Source organism: Antennarius striatus, chromosome 22, assembly GCF_040054535.1.
Source record: "Antennarius striatus isolate MH-2024 chromosome 22, ASM4005453v1, whole genome shotgun sequence".
NCBI classification, from domain to species: domain Eukaryota; kingdom Metazoa; phylum Chordata; class Actinopteri; order Lophiiformes; family Antennariidae; genus Antennarius; species Antennarius striatus.
Window position 1 is genome coordinate 3879728 of NC_090797.1, and position 15029 is coordinate 3894756.

A 15029-nucleotide genomic window follows, 5' to 3' on the forward strand; every position below is an offset into this window, starting at 1 on the left:
TTTATTCATTGAGGCAGATTTAAAGTAATACCATTTCAATATGCTGAGTTTGAATGACTGGAATCAGTCTAAAACAATCACCACAGTGTGTAAAGCTTTTAATCAGAGACTGTGAACCACCACCAACACAGCTGCAGGGAAAATCCAAGTGGAAATCTATTGCATTGGTTCATTTTAAACAAATATCATGAACAGTAATTTCCCAAATTCCCTCTGTAATGAAGAACAATTAAAGTGTACAAAAAAAAATCATGGATTACGATCAAGCAGAAATTAAAGATTTCGTCTTCACATGTGGGACATTTGTAACGTGTCACCCTCTGTCCTGAACCCTTTCATCCTTCCTTCGCCTGTCGATCATGAAATTATCCAATAAAGCCTAAATAATCATCATTAAAAGCCCAAATTTTGACTTAACTCATAATTAGGTGATTTGCAGCAATCTGCTACAAGGACTCAGTCAATCTGCCGCGATGATCTCCCTCCTGTTAGAACCGCCTAGGAGACAATGATTCTGGCCTCCTCCTAATTATAAACTCATTGGAATTTATGAGCGCCTGTTATGAATTATTGAGCTCTGTTTCCTGGAAGGGAAACCATCAGGGAAAGTTTAAGTGAGTGGATTACTTACAGGTCTCCTCATCCTTTGGTTTGTCTGTTTGGTTGGAATCTTCTAGGCACATGTCTCCCTCTGGTGATGCAAGGCTGGAAGTGTAGATTTGGAAAAAGTGGAGAGGTGAAAGTGCATCCTCATCTTCAACCTCATCGACTGCATCTTCAGGATGAGGTCAAAGATGAAGACTTGGAGCAAAAGTGAATATTTTAAGAAGTGGCGGCTGTTCCGTATCCTCCGAGAGCACAGCTGCATAAATTCATGGTTTAAAACTTTAATTTTATGCTTACTCAGATTTCTTTTAAATGCTCTTTGAAGATCTGACACAATTTAGCATATGATGCACCAAACCTGGAGAAATTAAATGAGGAATCAGTACATATTGCAGTGGATGCTGCGAAATTAAGTCTCATAATTCCTAGGATCCCATTATGTGATGGGATGTCATGGTTCTGTGTGTTGATGTGATTAAGTGCTTCATAAGTAAATAAAAGTTGATTAATTGACTGTTTTCCGATCACAGAAATATAAGAACTATTCAATTCAAAAACCTTTATTTGTCCCCGAGGGCCAATTGAAAACACATAAAGCATTGAAATACACAATGAACATAAATTTACAATAAATACAGGTATGTGCAATGAGTTAATAAATGTATAAAAAAAAGGTAAAAATATGAAAAATATCTGTCAAAAAAGCTTCATATTATGACAACTTGAGACAGAAATAGTCAGTTAAGGAAGATTTTATTGTTTTGTTTGAGTAAAACACTTGAATATTTGTTGTCTCAACTTATTTAAACTGTCTTTGTATTGATTTTCTTACCTCAAATATGTGATAAATAATAATTTTCTCAATGCAATCCTAATTTTGCATCCATGCGTTCATTTAAATGGTTCTTTTTGGAACATTTCCTTTATATAAATTCATAATTAGCATTCCTCTGATTGCATTACTTACATTTTTAGTTAGTTTTAGTTATAATTTATCATTTTTAGTAGTTGTACCATTGCTCATTTGTGGTCTCCACACTTCTTCCCCCCTCAGAATTCAAACCACCCTAACCACTGTAAAAACCCGTTGGCGCCATCTAGCGGTCGGGAACCGGACTCACGAGGTTGATCCGGTCTTCGTCAGCCAACCAGGAAAGAGGGCTTGCCGTGATCTGGACTGAGGCGGATGAGACCAGAAACCTTTGTTCTGTCTCTCCACCAAAAGCGAAAATTAAATTTATAAAACATCGCGAATGAATGCGTCCCGCCAAAAACCTCACGGGCATCCGGTGCGTGGGCGATCGCTGCTGGATGCTTCAATAATCCGAAATTAGCAGAATCTATTTATCAGGATCGATCCTCTTGGTTGTGTTTTTTTTTTTTTTCACCCCCCCCCCCCCTGATCGCTGCAACCCGAGAGGGACATCTGGACTCGGGGGGTTATTTTTAACCGCTGCTAAATGGAAATAAAACGCGCGGCTGAAAGTGGAAGCAGTCGAGGTGCGTGGACCCTCGTCAAAAAATCCTTTGGGTATCGATCTTAACAGTATTCTAATCTCTTTCCTCCTGCAGCTTCTTCTATTTCCAGGCGGTCATGAATCGAATGTGCTGCTCGGATGTGGACGTGGGTTCCATTCGAGTTTGATGGATGCTGTTGTGGGAAGAATCAGAGAACAGTCACGGCCACGTTGGCGAGATGATTCAAGTTCTCTTATGCATGCTGAGCGTGGATGTAGTGGGATCAGATTGCCTGGTCAACCGGTTTGTGTGTGTTTATGTGTGTGTGTGTGTGTGTGTGTGTGTGTGTGTGTGTGTGTGTGTGTGTGTGTGTGTGTGTACCGTTGCCTAGAGTGACAATGAAGTGGTCTGATCCGGGTTGGAACCAACTTGTCCAAACACGAGACAAGTCCATGTGAAGACTAGTCTAGTCTAGAGAGAGATGAAGAATCCTGTCAGACTGAATCATATCTAGTGGGAAATCCAGAGACCGACCACATAAATGCTGTCCGAGTCTGTTATGTCTTTATCTACAACTGTTCTCTTTCCCCAAGTATGACATGAAGTCCTACTCTTACTGACTCAGAATGAGTTAGACAAGCATGATGCAGATCCAGACACCAGTTCATAGTAGCGTTTTTGAGGTATCTTAGCCCATGCTTGCTGGACAAAGGCCTCCACTTTGGGAATATTCTTGGCATTTATGGGCTAAACTCAACAAGAGATCTATGAGATTACAGAGAGCTTTTAGATTGATCCAGGCCTTGTTGGACTTTCGTGTGTTCTTGGGATCTGTGTCCTTTTGGAATATCCAAGGTTTACCTTCTTGGATTTCCTGATTCTTGATGGAATCCATTCTTTACACTCAATGGGTTTCTAGTGCTGGAGAAAGCAAATTGCCTAACTAACACCATGTTTCACTGTAGATGGAGTTATCCTTTCCTTCTCCATGCATAAAACTGATCTACAGGCCTGTAAAGTTAGGGTCTTTTTTTATTGCTCCAAAAAAGCACCCCAAAATGTCTCTATCTTGTCTATATGATTGTCTATATTGGAGCATATATGGAATGTGTGTCCATTCTTAACTAGGCCTTAACAGAAAAATAAACTTTGGGACTCTATATCTAAAGTAAGTTCAGGACGTTTTAAGGACATGAAATTTAGTATTCGGTAAAGCAGAATTCTGTGTTAAGAATCTTGAAACCTCATCTCTTGCATCGAGCTGTTCTTGTTGCTCACAGCTGGTAAAAAATATGCTTTGCCAATAAACGACCAGTGAAGATCATAGTTACACCAATTTCAAGTCAGCAGTTTGTGACACATTTCTGGACTGTTTGAAAAACTAGACAGAAAGGCTACAGTCAGCTATAGCCTTTTATAACCGTAAAATGTTTTACAGTTATATTTTGCAGTATTAGTCAGAGTCGGATATCTTTTTGTTTTGGTTTCTGGGTGCGTTGCATCATTGGTGGTGTTAGCAGGATGACAGATTGTGATGCGAGGAGGGACTGAGCAATGGCGGTACGGAAGTGCACCATCATCGTCTTAGGCAGATGGAACATCTTGAGCTGCCACAAGATACTGGGCTTTAGGTTCTGGGAGATGAAGGTATCCAAGAAGGAGACGGTTTCTTCAGTGTTAAGTGGGGAATACTGCATTGTGGTGGGTGGACCCGAGCAGCTGTTGGCGTAGGCAACTCGACTGACTTCAATCTGTATTTTGGGTTGGGTTTTGGGGCGTCAGGATGGAGATTCTGGCTTGGACACTGGTGGTTCTGCCTGCCATCGTCCCTCTAGAAACGAGTTATCTGATAGGGGAGGTGCAGACCGGGCAGCTGTGGAGAGACCCACATTCCCGCAGAGCTGGGGGGAGGCTGAGCAGTTGGAGGGAATTGGGGGGGATGGTGGGAGGATTGTCCATCTGTCATTTAAAGCAGAAATCATTCAGTTCTTGTGCGAGCCGTTAATGGAGTCTCTCAGAATAGAGTCTCTTCGCTAAAACCTTCGCCGGGTTACGAGCAGCGGTCCACAGTAGTCCTCATCGGAGCAGGGTGATGACATCACAGCCCAGTCAATACAGCTGAACACCCTCAATCCTCTTCATATTAATATTTTATCTTTCTGGAAAATCTCTTGACCTGACTGAACAATCCCACTACAGGCCCATTTAGTCCCTTTTCAGGCCTTTTCAACCTAACCTTCTCCAGCAAATTAAATTTGATGTATTAAATCCTGACCAGTAGATAATCTTTCATTAATCCAATTACAACCATGTGTGATTATTTGCTTTATTTGTCACACACATAGTCAAAATTGATCCTAAAATCAAATATTGTCAATTTCCCATAAATAAGACCTTATTGATTTGAAGAATAGCCTCCGAAGGTCAAGTATAAGCAAAAAATGCCGCAGAATCAATCGATTATTGATGCATTGTGGTCTTCTTTAGTCATCTCAGGTCGTTTATTCCCGATACTGTATTTTAAACGTTCACTGTTTGAAACAGACTCGATTAAGCTAGTTTTAGTAGCTGGTCACTTGACACATTAACACGTTTTACCCTCTTTGTCTCCAGGTAATGAGCTACCGATCCACTATCTACGCCTCCTGGCCCCACCTTTGCAGCTTTTATCAGCCTCCGTGTGGCAAGTAGTGCAGCAGGGACTTGTGGACCGCTATGGGATGCTGGAGGAGTTTGTTACCATGGTGACAGAACTGGTCCCAGAGCTCATGAGCTACAGTCAAAGAGCTCAGCTCATCCTGGGACTCAGGGCCAGGGTCAGTCTTTGAGTTAACGCATTTCAAATAGCAAATAATCAGCCATCTTTAGGAGATAATGAGGAGATGATGACCATTGTGTTATAGTCGAAATGTCTAAATGATTTCTGTGTCCCTTCAGCTGGTTCTTGAAATGTGCAGAGGTGATCACCCAGTGGACATGCAGACTATTCAGCCGCATCTGGACCGAATAAAAGCTCCCGTCAGCACCGCCAAGGATCACCATGTAAGGAAAATATGATTCTTCCCCACCATTCAAAATTAAATCTTCAGTAAATATAATTATAAAGTCAGCTCTAGTAGGCCAATATGCTATAATTTGTCGTAAAAAAAAACAGTTTGCAGGTGTGATAAAGTGTTTGATTTAGTATTTTTGTGGTCTTAGTGCATGTATGTGTGTTTGTAACAGGTAACCATCAACCAGGTGGAGGAATCCGAGGTCAACTTCGTGGAGTTGGTTCATTTGTTACTCGAGGATCCGTCAGAAAGAAAGTACTTTTTCCAGGTGAGTGTGGAGAAGTCAGTTGTTCCTGTTGAACAGCAAGGATTAATGGATTGAGTATAAACCAGGGGCAAACAGAAAAGTCCTCGCCTCATTGTGAAAGAACTGAGAGGTCACTGGGAGTTTGTTCCACATATGCGTAGCATAAAAACCCAGCACTTCCTCTCCATGTGTGGTTTGGACTCCAGGGACAGAAAGCAGACTTGCACCGGATGACCTGAGGGGTTCTGGATGGTTCATAACCGACCTGCAGATCAGAAATATATTTGGGCCTGAAGCTATTCAGTGCTTCAAACTCCGAGAGCAATATTGTAAAAAACAAGCCTTTGACAGGAAGTCAAAGTCAGGCTTGACGTCTCTTATGGTTCAGCTGCCTGCCATCCGGTCTGCTAAGAACACGTCGACCATAGCTTTGCAAACACTGACAGGTGAGGAGAACATAGATTATTTCAGTGCAGTGGCAGCTGTCAGTTGATGGAAATGAACATTTTGTCCTGGAAGCAGGAACAAAATCAAGCGTAAAAATCTGAGTAATGTTGATAAGAAGGACAGTTGGGTGTCAGAGTGTTTCCTAAGCTGCTCTTCTTGTTGGGTGTTCCCACTCTGCACTGGTTAATGCCCACCAAGAGTGGTCAAACGCTAAAGGCTAGCAATTGGGAAGAGTACACCATATGGGAAGATGGAAAGACCCCCTTCAACAGGATGATGCACCCTACCACAGGAACGATTTTAGGAACCCAACAGCCAGCTCAGGCTGTCGCCTTCCTCCAAACTCCCTGGATCTGGATCCAAGTGAGCGCCGCTGGAGGCTCCTGGGTGGCCCTGCCTTCAATGACTTAGAGCATCTGCAGATAACTTCTTAGCGCCAGATGCCTTCAGAGGTCATGCAGAGGGAATGCCTCTGTGGGCCAGAGCTGTTTTTAGTTATAAAATAGGGACTTATGATCTGATTGTCTTTTTGTGAGATGCTGATTTTGAAATCCTTTGAAAAAAAAAAACAGGTTAAACCCCTCCACAATCTTTTAATTACCTACCTAAATGCATTTCTTTCGTTCTCCTTGCCTGTTTGTATCTGCTCTTTGTCATTCGTAGGAAATCTTCCCGATATATTTTGGCTCAAAGTACGACGCGGCGCTGGAGATGCTGGTGTGGGAGTTCATATCCAGACTGGAGGAGCTGCTGCCGGTTCCAGACTTCACTCAGGTGCCGTGTTTCTCTGAACCCATGAACCCCTTGAACCCTCAGGATTTCCGACTGCTTCCAAGGCATCTGGGAATGAAAAGAATTTGATGATTTTGTCAGCTGTGTTGTCATAGTGACGCAGACTGCTACCTGGGGAGGTTATCAGGCTCCATTAGAGTTCTGCATTTGCTTCTTTGTCTTATTTCACCATCAGAAAAGACAAACAAGGACACTGGCCTTCTTCCAACCTGAATAGCTTTTTTGTTGAGGGTAGTTTGGGCCGATTGTGGACCCTGGACTCAGTGCAGGGGCTCATCTGTGTGCAATGTTAACCCAAAGACAGACGTAGAGAATTGTTACCCGGACACAGGTGCAGCATCGAGTCTCTGTGGACTCCTCCATGGCTTTTCAAGCTACAACAGAGAAGAAAAATAACACACTGGCACATATCATAAAAAAAGACAGAACAGGAAGTCAGACTGTTGTCATTTCTTGAGTTTTGGATTCAAAATATATTAGAACACGTATGTTAACAACCAGCTAACCTATTTTTCCCTCTTAAACTCTCTTTTCAGTTGGCAGATTATCTCGGAGATGCTCCAGCGTTCCTTGACGACTGTTTACAATCCCTTTTCCCGCCAGATGATATGAAGGCGGTGCTGAAACACCACAGAGAACTGGGCCATTTCAAAGAGAAAGGTACCACTAATGTTTCTATCCCATAGAAAGTATATAATTGCATTTTAGGAAAATGGAATTGATCCTCGGGATTTGGCGTTTTTGCATTGTTTTCTCATTCACAGTTTTTTCCGCACTATAAGACATAGTGTACATAAAATACTGTGCTCTTGTGTTCAAACTCGTAGATCCAAGGTTGCTACCGATGGACGACTGCATCCTCTCCTCCCTGTCCCTGCCTCCCGGGGCCAAATCCGTCGAGAACAGCAGCCCTTGTTCGCCTTCCGTCAAAGATTCAAATCCACCAGAGAACAACGGCGAGTTTGACAACGAGACTGCCTTCGAGACGGCGAGACAAAGAGCGACGGACTCGAGGGATTCAAGCAGGTGGAAGCTGCAGGTGAGAAACGGGAATGTTTCTCAGGAGAGGCAAATGCAAAGTCTGAGCGGTGCACAGCCTTGTGATGAAACCATAGACCTCACCGTGTCCAATGAGATGGCGGACACCAACTCGGTTGCCAGCGACAACCACCAAAGTATGAAGGGAGGACGGATTCTGAGGAAGAGGAAGCTGAGCGGAGGTGTCGACATTCCCACCAAGCGGCCCGTGGAGGCGACGGCTTTCTTGTAAGATCATCAGGAACATTTTGATCCGTTGTTCAATGTGCGGTACTTTGCTGTTTGGGCTGCAAGTCTAAGTGATTTCAAAATATGAGGTTGCTTAAAAAAAGCCATGTGAGCATGCTAACAGTAGCATTTAGCTCATGCATGTTTCGCAGAATCCTTAGCTTGGTTGTAGACTCCTGTTTGAAAGTGAACTCATCGAAATTTTTAACATGTTAAGCCTGTTTTTGTGGCTTTTATTTATTCAATTCAAGAAAGCCATTATTGCTAATTAATGCTTATTATCTTTTTATTGTGAATGTGATTTTGGAGCTCTGTTTACCCAGATTGCAATAAATCTTGGGTGAAATTGAAATAAATCCCTTAAATCGGATGAGAAACAGCCATGTGCGTCGACCTGTTAGCATTACTCATCTATTGCTTGTCTTTGCAGCGATTCGTCTGTGGACGATGAGAATTCGGCTGAATCCCCTCTTATCTCGATATGGGGAGACTACACAGGTCTGTATGGCGTGTTTGGCGTGCGTCAGTCTTGGAATAGATTTTTGACCATCTCTTCATTTTAGACCCTCAGGAAAGTTCTTTCCCGCTGATGGCGGACGCCAAGGTTCCCTGGTCGGACGAGGAAACGCTGACTCTGCTGGACATCTGGGGGAAGGACTCTGTGCAGCGGGCGTTGAAGGGCTGCGTGAAGAACCGTCACATATTCACGCAAATCGCACAAAAGATGGCGGAGAGAGGCTACATGAGAACAGTGGAACAGTGTCAAACCAGGATCAAACGTCTGAAGAAATGCTTCCGCAGAAATATGAGGTAGGTCTGAAACGAGTTCTTCAGGGGACCGGAATTTAGCTTTTTGAACATTTTGGAAAGTAGAAAAGAAAGGAATGTAGTCAATGTTTGTTCATTTCCTATGATCTACCACCAGGGGGAGCTCCAGGCTGGAGTACAAGTTTTATGAGCAGCTGGATCGAATACTAGGCTCCTCCTCTTCCTCTCCCATGCCTGAGCTCACCTACGACGTAGAAGAGATCGTCAACGAAGACGAGTCTCGAGACGATGATGACGATTTGCAGTTTCTTGGCCAAACGAGCCGAGTGGAAATCGGTAAATCGTCCCATTTTTTTAACTTAAATTTTATTTTTACTTTCCGAATCTTGAAGGTAATTCCTTTTTGCTCTATGGAACTACTGAAAAAATAGCGATCACATATATTTTTGTCGTTTTTTCTTTGCTTTCTCAATTTTATTCTTTTATTTGCTTGATATAGAGCACAAACAATAAGTAATTGATGTAAAACTGATTCTGATTTTTATTCAAGGAACCAGAAGTGTGCCGTGGTCCGACTTGGAAACGTTGACCCTCATCAAAACGTGGGGCGACGACACAATTCAGCAGGAACTGAGAGGGATGCACAAAACCGGACACGTCTTCTCCGTCATATCTAATAAGATGTCCTCGCATGGCTTCTCCCGAACGCCGGAGCAGTGCCAAACACGACTGAAGAGGGTGAAATCACATTTCAGACAATGCTACCAACACAAGTATGTATGGTCAGGTCAGAGCGGGGGTTAAGTGACAGGAAGACTTCAGGAAGCTGTGGTTTTACAGTGTTGACCTTTTTTGTCCCTCGTTGTAGCATCAGTGAACAGGAGCAGGTCAAGTGCAAGTTTTACAACGAGCTGGGGCAAATTTTAGTGAAGGATTTCACTCCGATGCCACATCTGGATGAACTGGCCGGAGAGCAGGAGTACAGTGACTTCTCCTCCTCCCATCTGGATATCGGTAACTCTGACACAACCTTCACATCCATCCTCTCAGGCTTAACAATCACCGGACATTTCCAAAGTCAATCCCTGTAGAGAAGTTCTTATAAACACCAAAAAATATCAAACTGTCTATTGATGTCCTTCAGAGTCTGCTGTGGGCGTTCAGGAAGACAGGAAGAAGGTTCCCTGGTCAGACAAAGAGACCATCATCCTCCTGGAGATCTGGGGAGACCCGCAGGTGAAAGGACTCTAAACTAACCTCGTCTGGGACTTCAGGTCTTGATCACTTGGGATGTTTTTGTCTTTTCTAACCTTATTTTGCTTTCAACAATTTCCCCGACTCATAGGTCCAACAGAGCATCAGACGTTACCCCCACAACGGTCACATCTTCAACGACATATCAGAGAAACTCGCCGCTAACGGCTACTCCCGCAGCCCGGAGCAGTGCCACACCAGGATCAAACGGCTCAAGTCCAACTACCGGCAGTGTCAGGAAAACATGAGGTGGGACCTGCTCACTGATATCAGTTTAAATGTTCTATGTTTGACAGGAAGTGTGTTCACGCAACCGCCTCCCCTGTCTGCAGCTCATCCGGGACTCACAGGGTGGACTTCAAATTCTACGAATTGCTGGAACAAATCCTGGACAAGCAGCCGTCGACGTCCTCCGCCGTGATAACCGACTCCATCGAGATATCGGAGGACTCCAATGGCGAATGGGCGAATGAATTGGGTACAGAAAGGAAAAGAAATTCCGATAATTAACATTATATGTGGAAAGATCCATGGGTCACATGATCAGATATTTCTGCTTTTAAATGCTAATAATTTATCTTATTTACCTTTAGGTTAACAAGATGTTACCTTAATTGGGCTTTAAAGCGTCCTTCTTCTCCAGTTTATTTATGCTTTAGAAATGTACCAAATATCCAAATAGTTTTTGAACCAAGCCCTGCTTTCTGTCCTTAAGATGGAGAAGTCGGCACGGCAACAGGAAAACAGCCGGCAAGCTCATGGTCGGACGGGGAGACCCTAGCGCTCATGGAGATCTGGGGTGACGCAGACGTCCAGAGAGCGCTGAGGGGCTTCGTCCACAACGGGTACGTTTACGGCGAGATCTCGGAGAGACTGCAAGAACTCGGCTACCTGAAAACCTCGGAGCAATGTCGCTGGAAAGTCAAGTCGCTGAGGAACAACTTCCGGCAGTGCTACGACAAGAAGAAGTGAGATCGATCAGCCTCCCTTTTTTGCGAATGTCATCTGATCTGATGGGTATAGCTCACATTTGTCTTTCCGCCTCCTCTAGATGCGGAATACGAGTCGATTACAGATTCTACAAGCAGCTGGAACAAATCCTCGGACCCGAATCGGTTTCCATCGATGACTATGACGAGAAAGACGAACAAGCGGACCCCGATCCAGGTACGTTTTCATCCATCCGCCATTGGATGAACAGTCCTGTGCCTTTCTGACTCTGACCTCCACCTGACGTAGGCGTGGATGGCGTAAACACGGCGTGGACGGAGCAAGAGACGGTTGCTCTGGTCGAAGTTTGGGCTGCGGACGACGTGCAGCACAGCCTGAAAACCTGCGTCCGCAACAGCCACATATTCGCCGAAATAGCCGAGAAGATGTCCGCCATGGGGTTCCCCAGGACAGCGGAGCAGTGCCACAACCGGATCAAACGGCTCAAGAAGACCTACCGGCGGTACTGCAACACCCGGAGGTGAGTAGACGGGGATGAGTGATGAGTCTGAAAGATTTGGAGGTTACTTCAATGCTCGTTTTCGATTCTCCAGAAGTGGAGGGCGAACCGCGGCGTACCGCTACTTCAACCTCCTCGCTCCGGTGCTCGGCGACAACTCCGCAGAGGCTGACGTGGATATTTCTGTCGCAGACGCCACCTTACAGCCCTTCCTGGACAAGGATTCCGACATGTGTAGGTTTTTATGGCACGAATGTGAAACCGATTCCGCATTACCTACGCCGTAAATTCTATTTTTTTTCCCGTTAGACGACCAACCCTCGGGGAGCAGACCCCCGAATGACCTGGGTAAAAAGATGCCCTGGTCAGACCAGGAGACCCGCACCCTGCTGGAGATCTGGGGTGAGGACACGGTCCAGCTCACCCTGAGGGGCTGCCTGAAGAACCGCCATGTGTTCGAGTACATCTCTGAGAAGATGAGCAGCGGAGGCTTTCGAAGAACCACGGAGCAGTGCTACTCCCGCGTCAAGCGCCTTAAATATCGCTTCCTCCACGAAAAGTCAGTGATGACGAAACGGCAATTGTTTGTTTTTTTTTCTGAACGCACATGTGTTTTAATTACCGCCAAGATCACAAGGTCAGCCTTGATATAATTCTGTAATGGGATGTGGATGTCAGATGTTTAACCAAAGATTTTTAAATCAATCCACTGGATTTCAAGAAAGTTTCTTGATGACTTTTCGCCTCTCATCCAAGGGGCATCTTCAGTTTTCTTGGTGGCTGGTCTTGAATCAGCTTATTAACCCTGCGGGGGGCTGGGACAAGACCAGCCACCTCGAGAACTGAAGAAGCCTCTTGGATGAGAGGCAAAATGTTTTCAAGAAACTTTCTTAAAGTCCAGTGGATTGATTTAAACAGCTTTGCATAACCATGAACTGGATAACTAAGAACCTACACAGACATGTTTAAATGTAGAAACCTGAGTTGGGGTGACTTTATTTGTTTTGTTTTTTTCCTTTGAATACAGGGAGGATTTTAAATTTTTCAGCGAGATGGATAAAATCTTCAGGAAGGAGGTGAAAGTGGACGACGCCGCGGCGGAGACGTTGGTCCCAGACGAGTCCGAAGATTACTCGCTACCGCCCGATCAAAACAAAGGTGAAAGTTTTGGGGGGTTGCCGTTGGTTACCAAATGTGAACTGACCTCAAATGATTACGAGAATCTATTTAATTCTTATCTAATTGTTGTTTGGGTATATATGATGTGATCTGGCTTCATGTGTTGTTGATTTCATACTTTTGTTTCGTACAGATTAAACTCACTACACACAGCGCGTTCACGGGTAAGCCTTAGAGGTGATGTTAGGTGAATTTTGTTAGTTTTGAGCAGAGCCAGGAAACCTGTTTTCCCTCCCTTTTGTAGTTTTCAAACAAGGCTAACCTAACTGCTAGCCATTACTACTTAAATAATGTCCACAGTTTTGAGTGAGATATCAGTCTGCTCATGTAGTCGTGTTACTCAAGATGTCAAATTAGTCGTTTGTATATTAGCATTAAAAAGTTGGATCCAAATTTAAAATTTAAAAGAAATTTGAACATTAAATCTTTGTTTTTTTAAAAATTTTCAGCACATTTCTGATCTGATCTGTGTAAAGTGTTTTCAAGAAAACTCCTAATAATTAAAGGTTTGCCCCTCCCCTACTCCCCCCTCATCAGTTGCCTCAGGGACCCAGTGGGTGTCTGACGGAACCAAGCAGGTGTGGACCGACGGGGAGACCCAGACCCTCCTGCAAATATGGGGGAGCGACGGCATCCAAGAGGACTTGAAGAGCTGCACCAAGAACAAACACATCTACATGCAGGTGTCTGAGCTCATGGTCAGCCAGGGTTACCTGCGCTCACCTGAGCAGTGTCAGACCCGGATTAAAAGGCTGAGGGCAAACTTCCGACAGTTCCTCGAAGGCAGAAAGTAAGTCCCTCATAATCCCGCTTCCGAGTGTGGTTTCATCATATGGAATCGATTTCCATTTTACCAACGTTTTCTATTTCCAGAAGAGACAAACAGGAATGCAAGTTCTTCGACCAGTTAATGCAAATATTTGGCAGCAAGTACGTAATAAATTCGGACCCTTTTACCGAAGATGCAGCCGAGGACGTAGGTAAGAATCCCAAAGTGACTAAAAGGAATTGAAACACATAAAAGCATTTGAAATATGTGTACCAGAGTTGACATAACTATTAGGCACTGAAAAGAGTGCCAAGAATTAGTGAATACTAGAGTTTATTCCAGCAGACCTCTGCCAAAGTAAGATAATCAGTTTATTTATTGTTCTCCATTACAGTATTTTCTGCTCTATAAGGCGCACCTAAAAACCTTTAATTTTCTCAAAAACCGACAGTGCACCTTATAATCAAGTGGGCATTCTTGGTGAAAAGGTTTTGAAATAGGCCATTCATTGAAGGTGTGCCTTTTAGTCCGGTGCGCCTTCTAGAGCGGAAAATATTGTGATGCAAACATCTCAATATAAACTGAATTTTTCTATTTATTTCTTCACACAATTATTTTATCAAAAAATATTTCAATGCCAGAATTATTTTATTTTATCCTAAAATTCTCTCATTTTATCATTACTTCAATACATTTTGGACAGTGAATGAAAATTAAACATAATTATGTAGAGGTTTTATTTCAATATTTTCAATGTTGTTATCTTAGCAAAACACTGGGAACAGGGCCATACCGCTAGACTGACTTTGTTCATAGGTAACAAATTCTGCACCTCTGATGCTCACCGATCAAAGTCAACTCGTACTGTTTTAATAATGCCGGATGTGCTGCACCGACAAAAAACCACATGCACTAGTTTGTAAGTCATGTTTTTTGCCTAAATGTAACTTTCTGTGATCTAACCGGCTTAAATTTTCTCGCATTGTAGAACAAACTGAAATGGATTCGGCAGCTGCGGACTGACGGCGGACATTCATGCAGAAACTGTTGCTTCCAGACGACAGAAGAGGGTCCATCCGTCGACGTTCACCTCCGTATATAATACAGATTCTTTCTCCGTGCATACAGACCCACGTCAGTGTGAACGGGTCTCACGGTCTTATCATTTATTTACTAGAGAGCCATGTCAGTGAAACCCGTAAGCTCAGGGCTCAAGGGACAGAAACGGATATCTGATCCTGACCTGGTTGATATAATACAAAATGCTGTTCTTACATGTTTTTGTCTTATTTATTAATTTTGTACTTGATCTAAAGTTTAGTAATTCAAAGCACATAAAAGAACTAATTCACAATCACGTCGTAACCATAACAACGTGCATCTCCTTTTTGGTCTTGATTGATGTCTGAGTCGTTGGGTCTCCTGTCATTGTACTTGTTAATACTGTTGAAACTCTGAGTCGTGAATGTTTATATCCGACTGTTAAGTCTTATTTTTGTGTCATGAGTCTTCAGAATTTTATTTATTTAACTTATTTCCTGGCATATTTTGCAGCTTACATCAAACGCATCACGCTTCAAACTTTATCGAAGCGCTTTTTTCCAGAACGATGTAGAGTTTTTGTTAAATCCATTAAAAATAATTTAAACAAGTGAGAGATTATTTCTGTTATTTTTAATGTGTTTATTTTTTCGTGAAAACTTCATACACAGGTATTAGAGCTTGAGGTATGTGCACCGG

The 15029-nt window shown here is 43.4% G+C and overlaps 1 protein-coding gene across 2 annotated transcripts; it reads left to right on the forward strand.

Annotated features, from left to right (window-relative positions):
* Positions 1-1763: 1763 nt before the first annotated feature.
* On the forward strand, positions 1764-14937 carry zgc:113263 (uncharacterized protein LOC503753 homolog). Of its 2 annotated transcripts, XM_068306907.1 has the most exons (24): positions 1764-2106; positions 4678-4880; positions 5002-5106; positions 5290-5385; positions 6475-6585; positions 7140-7263; positions 7431-7869; positions 8300-8367; positions 8433-8679; positions 8795-8973; positions 9188-9410; positions 9506-9651; positions 9782-9873; positions 9983-10140; positions 10224-10369; positions 10607-10859; positions 10943-11058; positions 11131-11362; positions 11436-11575; positions 11651-11900; positions 12369-12499; positions 13058-13310; positions 13394-13500; positions 14278-14937. In XM_068306907.1, the coding sequence occupies exons 1-24, from the start codon at positions 2067-2069 to the stop codon at positions 14310-14312; spliced, it is 3894 nt and encodes a 1297-aa protein (XP_068163008.1). In that variant the 5' UTR covers positions 1764-2066; the 3' UTR covers positions 14313-14937. The 2 variants fall into 2 exon arrangements, with proteins under 2 accessions (XP_068163008.1, XP_068163009.1); XM_068306908.1 differs by lacking the exons at positions 13394-13500; positions 14278-14937 and adding an exon at positions 12654-12684 and having other exon boundaries at positions 13058-13183.
* The last annotated feature ends 92 nt before the right edge of the window (positions 14938-15029 follow it).

What these genes read in the sequence shown, in the direction of transcription:
- zgc:113263 (XM_068306907.1), top strand. Translation starts at nt 2,067, where the DNA reads ATGGAAATAAAACGCGCGGCTGAAAGTGGAAGCAGTCGAG. An exon ending in TGCTTCCGCAGAAATATGAG is followed by an intron (nt 8,680 to 8,794) that starts GTAGGTCTGAAA and finishes ATCTACCACCAG; the next exon opens with GGGGAGCTCCAGGCTGGAGT. An exon ending in CGGTACTGCAACACCCGGAG is followed by an intron (nt 11,363 to 11,435) that starts GTGAGTAGACGG and finishes TCGATTCTCCAG; the next exon opens with AAGTGGAGGGCGAACCGCGG.